The sequence below is a fragment of the Solea solea genome, chromosome 11, assembly GCF_958295425.1.
Source record: "Solea solea chromosome 11, fSolSol10.1, whole genome shotgun sequence".
In the NCBI taxonomy this organism is placed as follows: Eukaryota; Metazoa; Chordata; class Actinopteri; order Pleuronectiformes; family Soleidae; genus Solea; species Solea solea.
In genome coordinates this window covers 27,758,296-27,778,095 of record NC_081144.1, presented here as the reverse complement: position 1 = coordinate 27,778,095, position 19,800 = coordinate 27,758,296, and the positions used below count along the sequence as shown (strand labels likewise).

At 40.9% G+C, this 19,800-nt stretch overlaps 2 protein-coding genes across 2 annotated transcripts in view; one reads left to right on the top strand and one right to left on the bottom strand.

Annotated features, from left to right (window-relative positions):
• Window positions 1–19,800, bottom strand: part of LOC131468264 (NACHT, LRR and PYD domains-containing protein 12-like) — a 211,408-nt gene that overhangs the window by 22,425 nt on the left and 169,183 nt on the right. The gene's annotated exons all lie outside the window — the stretch shown is intronic.
• slc17a9b (solute carrier family 17 member 9b) lies at window positions 1,461–17,870 on the top strand. The gene is made up of 13 exons (XM_058643712.1): window positions 1,461–1,907; window positions 4,060–4,257; window positions 4,700–4,839; window positions 7,392–7,491; window positions 7,664–7,794; window positions 8,058–8,154; window positions 8,235–8,331; window positions 9,817–9,904; window positions 9,992–10,026; window positions 10,107–10,222; window positions 10,777–10,832; window positions 10,934–10,963; window positions 16,323–17,870. The coding sequence occupies exons 1-13, from the start codon at window positions 1,774–1,776 to the stop codon at window positions 16,499–16,501; spliced, it is 1,401 nt and encodes a 466-aa protein (XP_058499695.1). The 5' UTR covers window positions 1,461–1,773; the 3' UTR covers window positions 16,502–17,870.

Below are 19,800 nucleotides of genomic sequence, written 5' to 3'. Positions count from 1 at the left end.
ATTATTATTATTATCATCATCATTATTATTGTTATCATCATCATTATTATTATTATTATTGTTATCATCATTATTATTATTATTGTTACTATTATTATTATTATTATTATTATAATTATTATTATTATCATCATCATCATTATTATTATTATTATTGTTATCATCATTATTATTATTATTGTTACTATTATTATTATTATTATTATTATAATAATAATAATTATTATTATTATCATCATCATCATTATTATTATTATTATTGTTATCATCATCATTATTATTGTTACTATTATTATTATTATTATCATCATCATCATTATTATTATTATTATTGTTGTTATATCATTATTATTATTATTGTTACTGTTATTATTATTATTATTATAATTATTATTATTATCATCATCATCATTATTATTATTGTTATCATCATTATTATTATTATTATTATAATTATTATTATTATCATCATCATCATTATTATTGTTATCATCCTTATTATTATTATTATGTTATCATTATTATTATTATTATTACCATTGTTATTATATATAATTACAATTATATTATATTAAGTTGTCAGCAGAGGAGGCTGAAAAAGCTGAGTTTTCATACACATAACATCTTTCTTCCAAAGAAAGGAATATTGAATAACTAGAACAATATATCGACAGTTGTCATGTTCTCACTCTTCACAGGTCTGTACCTGCGTCACAACCATAGAACACAACATGTCCTCTCTCTGTACAAGATTGAGATTAAAACACCTGAAAGCTGTGAGCAGCACAAGAAAAGCAACTGACTTCACATCCTTAAGTGCTTTTCTTAACCATGACATGAGAAATAAAACAAGTGTGTGTGTGTGTGTTTGAATGTAAAAAAAGAAGAAGAAAAAAGCTTAGCTCTTCATAATATGTATTAAATGTATTTTGTAACATTTCAATTTTGGGAAGAAATTGAACTATAGCAATCAACATCAAGAAATATGCAACACTCCTGAGTGCATTAATGTGATTAAACGTTTTTTCCTTTGATTGTGTTATTTTGATGATTACTGTTTGATTAGGTGTCAAATATGTGTGTGTCATTGTTTACTCATGTGCTGACTTTCCACCGACATCCTGGTGCCCATGGGGGCCCCAGACTCCGCTGAACCGCCTCTGCACGCTGTGTCACTAAAAGTTGTAGTTAACGCAGAATATGACGTCATGATTGTGTCGTCACTCAAACAGCCAGGAACAGTCAGGCGTGCAGGGGCGGGGCTTATCACAGAGCGAGTAGAGATGGGTCACGTGGTTTTTACTGCACCGTCATGACTGTACGTCAGGCGTCGTGGTGTCTGTGATGTCAGTCATCGCGTCCTCGTGGCCCCCTAGCGGTCACATGGAGAAGTGCGCGGATGTTTTTGGGAGGAGAGAAAAAGTGACACGTGGATCGTTACTCCTCCTCCAGCATCAGGAAAAACAGGCTGCGTCCTGGAGTCTGTCTGTCCGTCCTGGAGTGTGTCTGTCTGTCCTGGAGTCTGTCTGTCCGTCCTGGAGTCTGTCTGTCCGTCCTGGAGTCTGTCTGTCCGTCTGTCTGTCAGCTCATGGAGTCAACTGCTGAAACCCGCAGAGAAAACACCGCGGTGTGACAGAGAAACAAGAAAGTTAAAGTGAAACAGACGAAGGAGAGAGGGTCCTGCTGCTCCTGCTGCTTCTGCTGCTGCTGCTGCTTCTGCTTCTGCTGCTGCTGCTGCTTCTGCTTCTGCTGCTGCTGCGAACATCGCCTTGAATGGCAGTAATTCAAAAATATGGCAAGAACTATGATCCAGATCTGGTCTGTCACAAGGAAACCAGTCCGCCTGATAAGAGCGGGGCTCCAGGATGTCACAAGAAGTGGTCCGAGCCCAACACCAACTGGTCCAGGTAGGACTTTAGTTTCAAAGCCTCGTGAGACACGTTGAACCCCGCTGATTGGCTGTCGCCGTCACTCTCGTCCTTCAGTGGGACCTGAAACATCATTTAAACTCCTGCGTCCTCTGTAACTTCTCTTCAAATGTCGTCCACTGGGTCATTGCGCTTCTGAACGATGTGTTATTTGAATTTCCTTTTGTTGTTTCTACACCAGCTCTGTGCTGTTTATATATTCATTTCTTTAATGCTAAATACTGTCACAAAGGTCACGTGATGTCATTTTAAACTCGTATTGCTTTCACGTGCCATCCCCCTCCTGGTCCCCAGGTCATTTGAGTGTGAGACCCCTGGTCACAAGGATGATTGCTAATCTTGTGTTCTCACATAATACTAAGATTTCATTGAATTTAAACTATATTTGTTACGAAATGGGGAAGTGTGAGCCAGAGTCACATGACCCTTCAGTCTGTTGTTTGTATTTACCTTTCATTGATATGCAAATGTTTCAGTCTTTTCTTTGCTTTTCTTTTTAAACAATAAACATACAAGAACACACAGCCACAGAGAAATGTGAACAAAGTTACAGAAGTGTGAAAACAAACACCGTCAGGGCAAGTTTGCCGTTCTATACCCACTTACTCGACATATCGTGCAGAGGGAGCATCTATATTGATCCAGGCCCGTCCATCAGGCGTGAACAGTCATTATCCTTCATATAATTGATAAAACGAGCCCGCACAGAAATACCTCCTGTCTGTCCTTAAGAGGGTAAGAGATGTTTGGTTAGTTCCCTAAACCACACAGCAATAGAGGGTTTACCAACCCTAACCCTAAAGGTTTTTTCCTGAATCTTTATTCTATGACCCTGTGGGTAAAGACCTAGCAGAAAGAGCCTCTCATCAGTTCTAAAGTAATTGAAAGAATCTCCTGTACGTACAATCTAACCTCCCCCCAAAACTCCCTCACTCTGGAACTAAATAAAGTGCCCTTATTTACCCCACAGCTATTACATATTACAGGTGTTAGGGATATTCAAATTAAATGAGTTTAATTTCAGTTTGTGCACGATGCAGTGATGGTCATCTTTATTTGTGGTCATGTGCTGTAAAGAACAATAACAGTAAATATGTATTAAATATAAAATGAAATGCATTGACAATGAATCAAACAAATAAAACAAAGTGCATCCTCAAAAATAAAGTGAATCATCAACCAAAGGTTTACAGAATTATTAATGCTTCAAAATAAGAAAACTTAAAATGATTTCCACTTTCTACTCAACATTTTGAACCTCCCCCAAACCGTCTGTTCACCTGTCACTCTAATGTCTAATGTCAACATTGTCTTTTCTATTTGCTCAGTGAGGGATCAGTGGGACATGCATGTGTGTGGCAATATTGACCCCCCCCCCCCCCCCCCCCACCTTCTCTAGTTCCTAATATTTTAGCTTTGACATTTGTAATTTTATTGTCTGTATTTATTGTATTTTTCATGACTGTAAGGTGACCTTGAGTGCTTTGAAAAGCGCCCTTAAATTAAATGTAGTATTGTTGTTGTTGTTGTTGTTGTTGTTGTTGTTGTTGTAGAGGGCAGGGCGGAACACAAGGACAGAAAAAGTGTGGTCGTGGAGCGCGATGTCGTTAATGTTTTGAGTCTTTTCTCCTGAAACATGTTTCCACTTTTCAAACACCTGCTGAATAATGACGTCACCACTCTGTGTTGTTTTAGCCTTAGCACCGCTAACTGTTAGCGCGGCTGCTTCGTATTCGTTCAGTGCGGCTTCACCGCGACGATGACGACTTTTCAGGCGAGCGATAAGAGTGGTTGTGTTAAAACCTTTCGTCTTCTGTCCTTAGCGATGGTGGAGACGTGTTCATTGTTAATCGGGCAGTGACGGGTCAGGCTAGTAAGGCGCGACAGATGACTTAACCAGCGCGTCAAAACTTCCCCTAATTTCATTAATTTACCGGATCTTTTTATGGGATTGATAAAAAATGACGTCATTTTCTCCCAAATCGGCCGATATTTTATCAGTCTGATAAATATCGTGCATCCCTGCTCCTCATGGTTGCTCAACACGCTGTCAACCCTGCATTCCCGTCACTAGCTCTCATGTTACGAGCTCTGCTGTATCTCTTATGATCTCCATCTGTCCCCTGTGCAGGCCGGTGGCGAGGGTGTGGACCGTGGTCCTGCTGCTCGGGACGTGTCTCCTCTACTGCGCCCGAGTGGCGATGCCCATCTGTGCCGTCAGCATGGCCGTGCAGTTCGGCTGGACCAAGAGGGAGTCTGGCATGGTGCTGGGCAGCTTCTTCTGGGGCTACTGCTTCACCCAAGTGCTGGGAGGCTACGTCAGTGACAGGTGGGTCATGTTCATCATGTTGTGACACAGTAGTTGTGATAATGGCTTCTCTTCTTTGACAATCTGTCGATTATCTGCTCCATTAATCGATTAATCGTTTGGTCGATAAAATATCAGAAAACCTTAAAGAATTTTGATCGGTGTTTGTCAGACCTGGAAATGAGGATGTTCTCAAATGTCTTGTTTTGTCCACAAAGCAAAATGATTTCTTTGTTATCTAGAGTACAGAAATGAAGAAAATACTCACATTTAAGACGCTGAAACAATCAGAAATCTTGTTTTAATCATGAAAAAAGCTTCAAACTGATTCATCGATAATCTAAATAGTTGTCGATTAATAATCGATTCATCGATTAATTGTTTCAGCTCTTAATGTGATCGCAGTCCAGAGTTAATCCAGAGTTAATCCAGGGTTAATCCAGGCTGTGTGGTGTGTTCACAGGGTGGGAGGTGAAAAGGTGCTCCTGCTGTCTGCTGCTGCCTGGGGCTCCATGACGGCCTTCACACCCGTCCTGGCTCACTTCTGCTCACAGCCCATCCTTTCCATGACACTCGCCCGCTTTCTCATGGGCCTGTTGCAAGGTGAGGTGCATGCTGGGATGGATGAATGACTCTGAGGAAACAGAAGACCTCAGAAATATTGATTGCACTATTTTTAAGGTTTATTCCATCTTATTCCAGCTGAGTCTGCTGAGTCTGCTGAGTCTGCACCTCCAGGACTCCCAGTCTCTGGCTGATTTCAGAAGTTACATTTGTCACCCATGAAATGAACAAAGGAAATGGTGTAGCACTTAAAATGAGCAAGATGTTATGTTGCATCATGAGCACATGTGGCTGAGGATGGTCTAAGTCCCGGTCTCCTCCAGTCCGCATGTTGAAGTGTCCTCAGGCCTGAAATGTAACCCTGAATTACCTCTGATGCTACTGTGCATATACAGGTGCAGCTCAATAAATGACATTATCATGGAAAAGTTCATTTAGTTCACTAATGAAAGCCTGTATTATTCAATACACTGAAGTCTCTAAAAGTTAGAATACACCACAAGAGCAATTTAAAAAATGAATCGTTGGCGTTCTTTTATATGTACTCAATACTGCCTCAGTTGGGCGTGGCGCGCAGGTGATCAGTGTGTGCCACTGCTGAGGTGGTTACGGACGCCCACTGGCCTTCAGCTCATCTGTTTTTCATTCTCCTCTGGACAGAACCCCAGAGATTCTCTGCACAGCAGCGCGTCACTTCACGTGTCGTCGCCATGGTTTGTTTATATTCCAGGATCAGAAAGATGGCTTCATGGTCGCTCTTTCTGAATCCCGGCTGCAGGACTGGCTTGAACCCTGCTTGTATCCCCCATCAGTTTGTGTTTATTGAATTTCTATAATACACGAGTTTCACTATTTGAGTTGAATGACTGAAATAAATGAACTTTTCCACCATATTCTAATGTATTGAGATGCACCTGGATATTCACTGCCTGGTCAAAACAAAGGTTCAAAAATCTAATCTCTGTCTCCAAAGTATCTGCTCAGAACTGTCATTGAAAGCTCTTTAAAGGTTTGGAATCAAATGAAAAAAGTCTTTCAGCTTCTACTCCTGTAGCACGTCATGACTTGTTCAGTCCACGGCAGATGTGGCAGAAGTGTGTTTGGACTGGAGGGACAGGGGATTATTATTATTATTATTATTATTACTATTGGTTAGGCTGCATCTCCACTACAAGTACCTACTTAACATGGGCGGAGTCATCACTGCCCGGCTGAGTGAAACTGCGGTGACTTCGTTTTATATGCCACGTACACACACACACACACACACATGAGTGACTAGAGACTTTACACCAGACTTCTGTAGTTGTTGGAGATTAACCCACGTTTTTAGGATTATTAAGTAGTTTTAAGTGATCTACAGTTCAGCTTGATTTGTGTGTGAGACGTCTCTTCTTGTGACGGCAGTCTGACCAATCATCACATAGTTACCTACTCAGCACGCTTTTGGAACCTCGCCTGAGCAGCTACTAAAACAAGTACCTGGTACCAGGTTACTATGGTAGTGGAAACACTACTTAAACCGTGCCGTGCCGTGCTGTGCCATGGCGTGCCGTGCCATGGCGAGGCGAGGCGAGACGAGGCGTGCAGGTGTCTGTACTGCTGCTGCTTGAATCCAGGCTCAGGGCTGTGGTCGTTCCTGTGATTAAACCATGACAAAGAAAGATTCTAACCACTGTTACACTGTATTTAAAAGTTATTTACTTTGAATAAACTAAAAAATTAGAATTGAACAAAAGCTCATTTGGAAACTCTACATTCTGACATAATCTGTGGCCAATATCTGTGACTTGACTCCATAAATCCACGATAATCCCTGCAGCACGTGCAGCACAGTGGACATAAACTCTAAACCCGACCTCTGTGTCTGTGGTGAAATGACGTGTTTTCAGTGATTCATATCATGAGACCTCTGTGTGTGAAACTTCCTGTAGCTACTGCACGGAGGCGACGCACAAGTATCAACCTGACCTTTCATTTATGTGACAACATGACTGTGAGATTAGTAATATTCCAGGGAAATCGATGCTTTCTGCAGCGTTGTGCTGATCTGAGGAGTCGGGGGGGGGTCATTGTGTCATTGTGTCATTGGTCAGTTAACGACTCATTCCAGCAGCCACTAGCACTCTGGCGGTGAATTGCAATACCATACTTACATATATATACATACCATGACTGCAACGTACGACCCCGTCAAAGCGTCCGTATGGTCACATACGGACGGGGGGTTTGAGGGTGGAGGGGTATCTATAAGGTCAGATATCTGTTGTAAGATGCAATATTAAGGCTAAGTGTGACACTTTCTCTCCACAAATTGGATAAAATTAAGTGATACCTCAGTTATTACGTTATTGGCTCAACAACTTTATTACATTATTGGCAATTTATTACGTTATTGGTTTTATTACATTTAAATGATTACATTATTGGCCGTTACTACATTATTGGCTGTTATTACATTATGGGTTGTTCCCCAGCTCACTGACACTCTCTTCACTTCATTAATTGGTGAGAGTTTGGGTGTGAAGAGGATTTGAAACGTCCCACATGACTTGAAATCATTTTCTCTTCTTGCTCTCTCTTGATCTCAGGAGTTCATTATCCGTCTCTCGCCAGCCTGTGCTCTCAAAAGGTGGTCGAGAGTGAACGAGGCTTCCTCATGAGCACTGTGGGAAGTGGCTCCTATCTGGGGTGAGTCAACTATTGTAGAATATATTTAGTGGAATCAGTCAAACGGGTTTTAACCTCACGGTCACATGCCTGCATCCACATGTGGAGAAAGACTTGTTGCACTCTGATGTGTTGAAGGTGTTGGCCTGTGTCTTCATGTCTTGTAATGACCTGTTTCTTGTTGTTGTTGCAGAACGCTGGTGATTGGAGGAGCTGGTTCCCTCATGTTAGACCTGTATGGCTGGGAGAGTGTTTTCTATGTGTCTGGGCTCCTCTCAGTCCTGTGGGCTTACTGCATGTGGAAATGTCTACTCAAAGGAGAAGGCAAGGGCACGCTTTAACTCGAACTACTACTACGTCTTTCACTTTCTCTGACAAATCAAGTTTGAATGCATTTATAATGACGTGCTGCAGCTGCCACTGTCATGTGATATGGTAAGAAACCTGACATGTGTCCTCTAAGGTTCTAAGGTTCTTACTTACGTCTGTGTTTATGAGATTACAGCCTGCATTTCAGTGCCAACGTAAACACTGTCACTCCTATGTTGTACTTGGAGTCAGTGTCATGACCTCATCTATTTGTGCAGGGCCAATCATCACCCTGGAGTCCCTGGGAAGTGGTGGACCCCAGTCCAGACTCACCAAGAGACACTGGTTGCGGCTCTTCAAACAGCCTGCAGTGTGGTGAGATAACAATGTGCATGCACTGTTGACATGTATCATACAAATGTGTCCCTCATGACACATGATATTTGTTTTGACAGCGCTGTGATCGTGACACACCTCTGCACAGCGTGCACCTTCTTCACTCTGTTGTCGTGGCTGCCAACATTCTTCAAAGACTCTTTCCCTGAAGCCAAGGTAAACATGTTGCTATATCTATATATATCTATATATATCTATATATATATATATATATATATATATATATATATATATGTATATATATATATATATGTTCACATACTCATCAACACAGTTGATCCTCTTCAAACACTCTCCTGTATATGTTATATACATATATACATATATACATATATATATATATATATAAATATTGGCTGAAAATATGTGGAAACAATTACAACTGTGGAGTAAAGAATTATGGAATAATACATTAGACGTGTCTCAAATATGGCTTTATAATGATATAAAGGTTTACCATGTATTATAAGAACTGGACAGAGCTCCGCCCCCTCTGCCTTGAAGACAATGTTGTCATGGTGGTCACTTCCGTGAACTGCAACAAAAAATACTCACAGGCCCAGAAAGCAATTTTCCCATTGAGCACAATAGTAAAAGAGACGCCTATAAAAGTGTCCACAGGACACCTGGAGACATGGAGACATGGACACAGGCATGTATAGATCTTTATATTCTATATGTTTAATTCATAGAGTTTCATATTTGAAAAACCTTCCTAAAGGCCATAACAAGCTCAGAAACATCTTATTTCTCAGAGTGACATCACAGCTGTGTACGAGCACAGCAAAGCGCGGTCATGTGACATCGCGGGAACGCCTACTGTCAGGGAACCGTACGATGTGAACACTTTACGAGAAATGTGAACAAATGAAGGCATTTAGGAGTTTTCTTATTCATCCATTCATACAACGCGGACGGCTCGCTCACATAGCCCAAAGGCATCAGCGGCCAAAGCAGTTGCTGCACTTTGCTACGTATTGTTGAACAAGAGGTTCAACGCCAGTGTTGACGTTCACTGAGGATTCACTGAGGATCAAAACCAGGTCTGAACGTAAAGAGGGACCCCTCCTTTATTAAACACGGCTCTGTGAGGTGATACAGCACAGGAAGGACAACATGTCACTCCTCTCTCACAGAAGAGGCGGGGCCGTACTCTGACCTAACCACTAACATCAAAACAGCTCTAACTGTTCTGTGAAAGTGTGACTATTTCCTGTCACTGGTAATGTTTTACAACAGTTGTGGAACCACTACTGAAATTTAAGATAACATCAAAATGTGTTTTTCTGAGCTCCTTTTGGAAACTTGTACTTTGTAAGCTAATGTTAGCCATTCAAATTTCAGCTATAGATTGAAAAAGTTTTTGCATCTTTTAGTAGTTGTTGAAGTTATTAGTCTGGAGGGATTAGAAATGTCTAGAAAGGAAAAATGTGTGCGTTTGTGAGGTCACGACATCCCAGCACTGCTGCTTCCCTCTAAATTCCAAAGAAATGTGTCGCTAACACTCTGAGCAGCATCGTTGACTGACAGCGTTGAAAATCCAGCCACTTAACCTTTGTAATCACGTCCACGGTAACAAGCCGCACTGTGACGACGGCACATCAGCAGCTAACGGTCCCAGAAACTCTACTTTTCCCACAGGGTTGGATCTTCAACGTGGTTCCTTGGTTAGTGGCCATCCCGTCATCCCTGCTCAGCGGCTGTCTGTCTGACCACCTCATCAATCGAGGTCGAGCCTCTGATATCACGTTTAAACGTCGATCATGAGAAATGAAGCATGTGTGTAATTGTATTGTTTACGTCTCTGTGTCCTCAGGCTTCGACACAGCGTCAGTGAGGAAGCTGATGCAGGTACAATGTCCACTCATGACTTTGTTCCTGTTGTATTCAGTGAATGGCGTGTTTATGTGTGTTCATCTTCTTCCTGTTAGTTCTTCTCCATGGGCGTGTCCAGCGTGTTTACCCTGCTTCTATGTGGCAACACCACATTCCCGTGGGCTGTAGCGTTTGTGTCTGCCACCATGGGCTTCACCACCTTCAGTCACAGGTACTGTCACACTTTATCACACGTCTGCAGTTGAAAAGCTGCTCAGCGGCTTCACCCACTGCCTCTTAATCATATATTTATTTATATTGTCATCTTGTTGTCAACCATTGAAGGAAAATGAGTCTGTTATTCTCTAATCTGGCGAAGTAAAGTTCAGAAGGACTGTACTTTGTAAACAACATACATGATGTTGCCAGATTTAGTCTGTAATCCAGATTATAGGGCTTTTACTTTTACCTGCCTAAATGTTTGATTGCATACAGGCACAGGTTTGGAATGTAGCTGTGAGTGAGGTATGAGGTGTAATATTTGTGTAGTGTTTGTGTGACAGTAGATGACCTTTCAGTTTGTTGTTTTTTGTTCTCTTTATTATTATTATTATTATTATAACCTGTTTGTCCACGTTCCTCCAGGGCGACAGTGACATTGGCGTTTCTTTGACTGTCATTTTCTCTTCTGATGATATTCTACATTTTTGAAGTATGATTATTCATTTTGTTTGGAGTCAGTTGAGGACTCACTTTATAACTGGTGCACTGACGTGTCTGTTACAGCGGGGTTTCTGTAAATGTTCAGGATCTGGCTCCATCCTGCGCTGGAGCATTATTTGGTAAGTTTCAAAAAAAACTTTCAGTTTTCTATCAAACTTTAATTGATAAAAACAACATGTGCAATTTTAATGGCATACTAAATTTGACATTTCTCACACAGGTGTCATGAATACTTGTGGCGCTTTCTCAGGTGAGACATGATGATGATGATGATGATGATGATGATGATGATGAATCATACCGGCAGCTGCTAAATTATAGTTTGTTTGTTTTTTATCTGTTGAAATTATTCATCGGCATGTCTAAATTCAACCGTCAGTCACCGGGGCTCATGTGTGATGCATTTTTCATCAAAAGAGCATGATTGAGTTTGTGTCAGATGAATAATGGAGGGAGCAGAGAGACGGCAGTTAGAGGTTACCAGGGAAGAGTGAAGTGACTCTACTGTGTGCGCTGCCTTTGTGATGAAGTGGAGTGAACATGACCATTTACACTGGAGATAGATATAGATATAGATACACAGGACTTCCTCTGACAGGAAGCTACTACACTCACTACACTTACTATACTTTCTACACTTACTATACTTACTACACTCACTACACTCACTACACTTACTATACTTACTACACTTACTATACTTACTACACTCACTACACTTATTACACTCACTACACTCACTACACTTACTACACTCACTATACTCACTACACTCACTACACTCACTACACTCACTACACTCACTACACTTACTACACTCACTACACTCACTACACTTACTACACTCACTATACTCACTACACTCACTACACTTATTACACTCACTACACTTATTACACTCACTACACTCACTACACTTACTATACTCACTACACTCATGACACTCACTACACTCACTACACTCATGACACTCACTACACTCATGACACTCACTACACTCACTACACTCACTACACTCATGACACTCACTACACTTATTACACTCACTACACTCACTACACTCACTACACTTACTATACTCACTACACTCACTACACTCATGACACTCACTACACTTATTACACTCACTACCCTTACTACACTTACTACACTCACTATACTCACTACACTCACTATACTTACTACACTTATTACACTCACTACACTTACTACACTCAATATACTCACTATACTCACTACACTCACTACACTTACTACACTCACTACACTCACTACACTTACTACACTCACTACACTCACTACACTTACTACACTCACTATACTCACTACACTTATTACACTCACTACACTTATTACACTCACTACACTCACTACACTTACTATACTCACTACACTCACTACACTCATGACACTCACTACACTTATTACACTCACTACCCTTACTACACTTACTACACTCACTATACTCACTACACTCACTATACTTACTACACTTATTACACTCACTACACTCACTACACTTACTATACTCACTACACTCATGACACTCACTACACTTATTACACTCACTACACTTACTACACTCACTATACTCACTACACTCACTACACTTACTACACTCACTACACTCACTACACTTACTATACCCACTACACTCATGACACTCACTACACTCACTACACTTACTATACTCACTACACTCACTACACTCATGACACTCACTACACTTATTACACTCACTACACTCACTACACTTACTATACTCACTACACTCACTACACTCATGACACTCACTACACTTATTACACTCACTACCCTTACTACACTTACTACACTCACTATACTCACTACACTCACTATACTTACTACACTTATTACACTCACTACACTTACTACACTCAATATACTCACTACACTCACTACACTTACTATACTCACTACACTCACTACACTTATTACACTCACTACACTTACTACACTTATTACACTCACTACACTCACTACACTTATTACACTCACGACACTCACTACACTTATTACACTCACTACACTTACTACACTAAATACACTCACTACACTTATTACACTCACTACACTTACTACACTCACTCCACTCACTATACTTACTACACTCACTATACTTACTATACTTACTACACTTACTATACTTACTATACTTACTACACTTACTACACTCACTACACTTACGACACCTACTACACTCACTACACTTACTATACTTACTTCACTTACTACACTCACTACACTTATGACTAGGGATGGGTATCGAAAACCGGTTCTTGTTGAGAACCGGTTCCGACTGTTTTGATTCCTTGGAATCGTTTGCCAGTTTTGCAAACGATTCCCTTATCGATTCCGAGCGGGCGCGAATGACGTCACCACGCACGTTGCGTAGCTTACGCAAGATAGGTACGCAACGTGCGTAGCGACGTCCAGTGCAGTGCAGCCGGCAACATGGCACCCAAGCGGTACAAACGCTCGAAAGTGTGGTTACATTTCACGAGAAAGGGTGACAACAGGGTAACTTGCAATATTTGCAAAGTGGAGATTTCATCAACGGGAGGAAATACTACCAATATGCAGAAACATTTGCGCACACAGCATGCGATAACTTTGAATGAATGTCGCGTTTTCGATACGCTCCGGAGTGATTCTCAACCCAGCAGCAGCAGCAGCAGCAGCAGCAACGTTAGCATGTCCTCCTCTGCTGTTAATACCGCAGGTAACAACACTGCCTATCATGTTAGCGCCATTTGCCTCGTTGTAAAACCTGCTATTACTAACAGACATGCTCATTTTTCTGCAGAAGAATTGTTAATACGTCATAGCTGTAATAATGCACAGTTCCATTGAGTTTGACTGAATTCGTCACTGGCTATTAGAAAAATGTTACTGGATGTTACTGGCCATTCTTGTATTTGCCACAGAATAACTTATCTTGTATTGTATGTTGTTAATTTCTACATACAAGAATATTTATTTTATTATTATTATACCTCAAGACAGTTTGTAAAGTCATGTTACTTCTAACTGAACTAAAGTTGATTCTAATTGACCTGTTTGTTCTCCTTTTTTCCAAATGAGAATCGATAAGAGAATCGATAAAGAACCGAATCGTTTAGCAGAATCGAAAATGGAATCGGAATCGCAAAAATCTTATCAATACCCATCCCTACTTATGACACTTACTACACTCACTACACTTACTATACTTACTACACTCACTATACTTACTATACTTACTACACTTACTATACTTACTATACTTACTACACTTACTACACTCACTACACTTACTACACTTACGACACCTACTACACTCACTACACTTACTATACTTACTATACTTACTTCAGTTACTATATTGACTATACTTACTACACTCACTACACTTACTACACTGACTACACTCACCACACTCACTACACTTACTACAGAATATAGTCACTGCTTTACCTTCCTGTCAGACAACCTTTTCCAACAGGAAAAGTGTTTTTCATCTTGTAAACCACTTACTGCTATCACCTGTCAGTACACAGGAGCTGTTGGTGCTGCCTTTATCTTCAGGTCTTTACTTTGTTCTTTCTGAACAAAGGCTTTCTAATGCTGAACACAGATATTAATCTGTTTGGGTCGGATACTTTAAATATAACTGTCATGATAACCTGTGCAATATAGATTTAGATTTATGTTGCAGCATATTTAAACACTTAATCATATTTATTGGTTAAACCCAATTCAGTTCTTTTAATTCACTTCATTTTAGACATTCTAGCCTTTAAGGCATGATACGCCTCATGGGCTGCATGCAACCCTGTCACCCTCCCCTCCATGAGGGTAATTAAGCTAGTTAAATGCTTTCCTAAAGGCTCATGTCAACACAAGACAATCCAGACTCTTCTCATGTGTCGTTCCACGCTGGTGGAATGATCTACCGCGCGCTGTCTGTCTTTAAGAAGCTCATGAACGTCTGCACCCTGACCCTCTGTCAGTCCACTGGTCCTGTCTCGTGGATTTCTTTCTTCTGTGTAGCTTCTTCCTCTTTTGTAAGACGCTTTAGATAAAGGTGTCTGCTAAAGGCTTAAATGTAAAAATGTAAATGACAATGCCAAGAATGATGTTTGTGCTATTTTTCTTCTCCAAGCATCTCAGTTTAGGTTAAGTAGATAGCATTAGCTTGCTAGCACCCTTCCCTTTTGATAAAGCCAGACACAGCATCAACATGATCTCCCTCCCTGTTTCTTATCTCATCGTTACTCTTTGTAAACTCACTGCTGGGAAATCTGCACCGCATCAGTGTGACCACAGTAGTGAGTATTCATTATATAGTAAAGATATTTGATATTTGCAATAGAGTTATTTCGTAATAATTGCAGAAAAGAAATGCCTCTGCTTTAAGCATGTATTTTATATTATCGTTTGTTTACTGTATAATTCTTCTCTTTTAAACTCTTAGTATACTTCATTTTTCATACATTGTGAATTTGTCTATTCTTGGTTGGAGTTACTGTCACAACTTTGCTTAGCCATTGATTAAGTATTTCTGAATCTGATATTTGAATTTACTGGAGGCCAAAGTAGAGCAATAACTTGTGTTTGTGTGTATATTGTGGGGAATGAGTGGTTTACAAAGTAACACGCTGTTGGGAAAGGGCTGTCTAACAGCAGGATAAAGAAATGAACATATACTCAAGATGGTGTACGTCAAAGCTGACAGTTTTATGTAATAATCCTTAAAAAAAACTAAATAAAAACTGCAGTGCGTAAATTTTAAATATAAACACATGTCTCTTGCATTCAAATGAGTTCACGTGATGCTGATTAAGCTTATCAGCTCCGCATAACACTGTGTGTCACTCATTAACAATCCAATTAAAGCCCTTAAAGGCAAGTGAAATAAATAATAACTCAAATTAATGTTTGGGATAAAAAAGAAATTTGTAGAACAATAGGCTTCCATTGGTCTTTAAAAAAGGGAAATCCACATGCCTTTCAGGGGGTTGTGCAAAGGACAACATTTTCTTTTGCTTTCTTTTCTGTTTGTTTTTGAAATGCTGATTTTGGCCATTAGGGGTTGCTGTAGCACCACTATCCCTCTCTGAAAAGTGTTATTTTGATCATAATAATAATAATGATAATACAAGGTTTTCCTGAAGGAAACAAACACATTTTCCCTTTGTACAAACACAAAAGGGTTTTAAAAAGTTATTTCTTTTTGAAAGGAGAAAAAAACGTTCCAAAAAATGAACATTAAAAAACTTAAAGAGAACTTTTTCTTATGGCAGTGATTTGTTTTTTGTCAAGTCAGATGGAGGCAACAGCAACATTGTGCGAGTAAAGTGATGGACTGGAGTATGACTGAAAACACAAAGAATTACCCACAAAATGTTCAGAAGTGAATTCTACTGCTTAAAAATAAATCAATATTTCTTCTTCCCACCGCCCCCTGCTCTGCTGCTGGACACATAACAGATAACAGATGATGTTACATTGTTCCTGTTCACAAACTAACAGAGCTGAGCTGGGCCGGCTTCTCTGCACAGAGAACACAAACCATCACTGTAATGGCATGTGTGTGTTTTCCACAGGGGTTCTCATGGTGTATTTCTCTGGGTATCTGATCGAGGCGACAGGTTCATGGGCATCGGTGTTCGCCCTCATCACCGTGGTCAACCTGCTGGGCCTCTGCACCTTCCTGGCTTTCGCTGAAGCTCGCCGGGTCGACCTAGATTGCAGCAAGGTTCGCCACCACAACATCCACATATAATTCACCAGCACCAACAACATGGACCGGGACAATATTCCCAAAGAAGACGCTGAAACCAGCAGCCCAGGCACACACACACACACACACACACAGGAGAATGAGCCAAAGTTTGGCAAAAAGATGAAACATGAAAAATACAGATCGACTGTGTTTCTAAGGACGTACTGCAAGAGTTACTGAAAAGCACACAGCACAAAGCTAATGGCTGTTAGCGTGTGTGACCCTTGTTTTAGGTGGCGACCGGTGTACGACTCTACCTCCATGTCCAGGCTGGTGTGTGCGACTTTAACCTGAGAACCAGTGGCTGTGTTTCTTCATTGAGTTGAAGAAGCGACGATAGGGATGGAGGGGTGAAGGGGGGAGTGAAGGGGGGAGGTGATGTTATTTAGAACATCACACTCAGAGAACTGTCTGAGTGACACCTTATTACCCAGCTGCTAATTACTGGATAAGCACTCGATTTACCTTCCACTGTCCCCATCGCCATGGTTACGTGCTCATTTTCTGTTACAGTTCAGAGAAGGTCAAAGAAAGCTTTACGGGAACAAGGCTTTGACTCATGTACTAATTCACTGAAGAGTTTGTTATGAATGAGACGAACAAACACATTTTTATTTTCTTTCTATGTCGCCGCATGGAGTGGAAATACCTCACTGATGTTTACATATATTTATATGGCTCAGTTTTTTAAAGAAAAACATATATATATATATATTCACTTAGGTTAGAGAAAAATAAATATATTTGGAAACTTGATAGAAAATCAAAGTTATCAAGATTTCCTCCTGCTGTTTGGTGTCCTTGCTTTGTGTGTGTGTGTGTGTGTGTGTGTGTGTGTGACACACTTAGTGTCACTTTCAACACTTGAACACTATGTTTGTGTTGAAAAGGTCAGTCTTTAAAGGAAGAGTCCAGGATCCAGGTGCCTTACATCGTCTCAGACTGTGTTCTGGGCCCACGGCAGGTAAATGGGCTTGGCTCAGACTGTTTGAATCCTGCAGGTCAAAGGTCGGGGGTAACCCTGTACCCAGCACCCACTGCTGTCCTGTTGTAGGAAGGTTTGTAGAAGGAGGACGAGTGAAATGCAGAGTCAGGGTGGTTGTGTGTGTGTGTGAGTTTAACCTGCCTGTCCCCACAGGGACACGCCCACCTTTAATCTCACACTTAACATCACATGAGATTAGATGTATCTATGTCGTATCAAAATGTCTCTTTTTGTCACAATCTATGCATTTAATAGTTGTTTTTTTGCTTCATTGAATCAAAGACGGTCTCAGTGTCACAGTGTCTCAGCGTCTCAGTGTCTCAGTGTCTCAGTGTCTCAGCGTCTCAGTGTCTCAGCGTCTCAGTGTCTCAGTGTCTCAGCGTCTCAGTGTCTCAGTGTCTCAGTGTCTCACCTCTTGTTCTCTGTTGAGATTGCTTTGCATTTTCCTGATAAATGACGACATCGTGTTACTGTGGGAGTTATATATATATATATATGTATATATGTGTGTATATGTATATATATATATATATATATATATATATATATGTATGTATATATATATATATATATATATATATATACATATATATATGTGTGTATATGTATATATATATATAAATATATATGTATATATGTGTGTATATGTATATATATATATATATATATATATATATATATATATATATATATATATATATAGTATATTTATGGTGAAGGCAATGATGCAGTACTCCAATACATTTTTTTAAGATATGATGTATTTTTCTTTTTTTTAAACTTTGATTAAAAACATATTTTTCCAGCATCAATGAGTGGCCTCAGTCAGCTGTTCTCTGCATGTATTTCCTCTAAAGAGCCACAGGGAGGCAGCACAGTGTCAGTGATGCACTCTGTATGGATGTGATTTAGTTGATTGACAAGAATGCAAAGCTTCTGAAAATGTAAACAAGTACACGTTATTTTAATTATAATATTAATGAATATTATAAAAAGGTTTTCCTCTGAGAAACTGACAATCTTTCACATGCACCAGCATCAGTTGCCAGTTCTACATGTGGATCAGCTGCCAGTCGGGTTCTACTGTGGGTTCACTGCAGGATCAGGTCTTGAGTCCAGGCCAGCAGGACGTATATGGCGGCACCATATGGCAGGAAGCTGTGTGCCATGTCGGCGAGCTGGCGCTGCCCATGTGTGAACGGCCAGACGCTCGGCAACCCAACCCACTCCTCCTCATGGGACTGAGCGGCTCAGGTTGCCATGGAGACCGGTGGCTTGTGGCTGCCGCGTGGCGATGAAAAGAAAAGGGAGGGATCCCGAGTGAGCCAAAGTAACAAGTCACAGAGAGTCAGGGGAGCGAGTTTGGATTTGAATGTTCATGTAAAGACAGCAGTGGTGTTAAAGCACTGGTCACACAAAATGGTGTTCTAAGAGCATCACATTATCTGAGTGTCCCGCCATTTAATTAGCAAAGATGAAGTGCTGTGAGGGGGGAGGGGGGAGGAGAGAGAAACCCTCCCCCAGCTTGTCAGCCGGTAACCCAGTGAACGCAGGCCTCACCAGAGAGCCACAGATACATGTAAATGAAATCGCCCCATTAATTAGTAATTAACATCAAGTTAATGACATTCCACTGTGTCACCATCTCAGCCCGTGTCCTTCCTCTGTGGTGGAGCCGCCTCTGCGCCACCTCATCTGAATACTAATCACAAGCACGCAGGACTACCTAGTAATAGAGAGGCTGATATTTAAGGTTGGACATTGTGAGAGGATTAATCACTGTGCAGTAATAGATCAGGAGGCTTTAGAAGATTTAGGGCCATTGACAGGTTTTATGTGCTAATTGCATTGCGCCTGTTAGCCTAATGTTGGGTTATCCCTGATGATTTAGAAGTGTACTTTTCACTTCCTTATTCTGGAGCTTTCCAAATGGATTCCTGTTAAATAACAAGACTGTCAAGTTTACCAAACACGAGTCCACTGATGTTCTAGCTTAAGCCTGACTTCCATTCCTTTGCTTAACACTTTTGATGCTTGCTGGTTAAAGAACTGTGTGTGTGTGTGTGTGTGTGCGCGCGTGTGTGCGTGCGTGCGTGCGTGTGTGTGGCTTCCCTGAGTGTGTGTGTGCGTGTGTGCGTGTGTGTGTGTGTGTGTGTGCGCGCGTGTGCGTGCGTGCGTGTGTGTGTGTGGCTTCCCTGAGTGTGTGTGTGGGTGTGTGTGTGTGTGTGTGGCTTCACTGAGTGTGTGTGTGTGTGTGTGCGTGCGTGCGTGTGTGCATGCGTGCGTGCGTGTGTGGCTTCACTGAGTGTGTGTG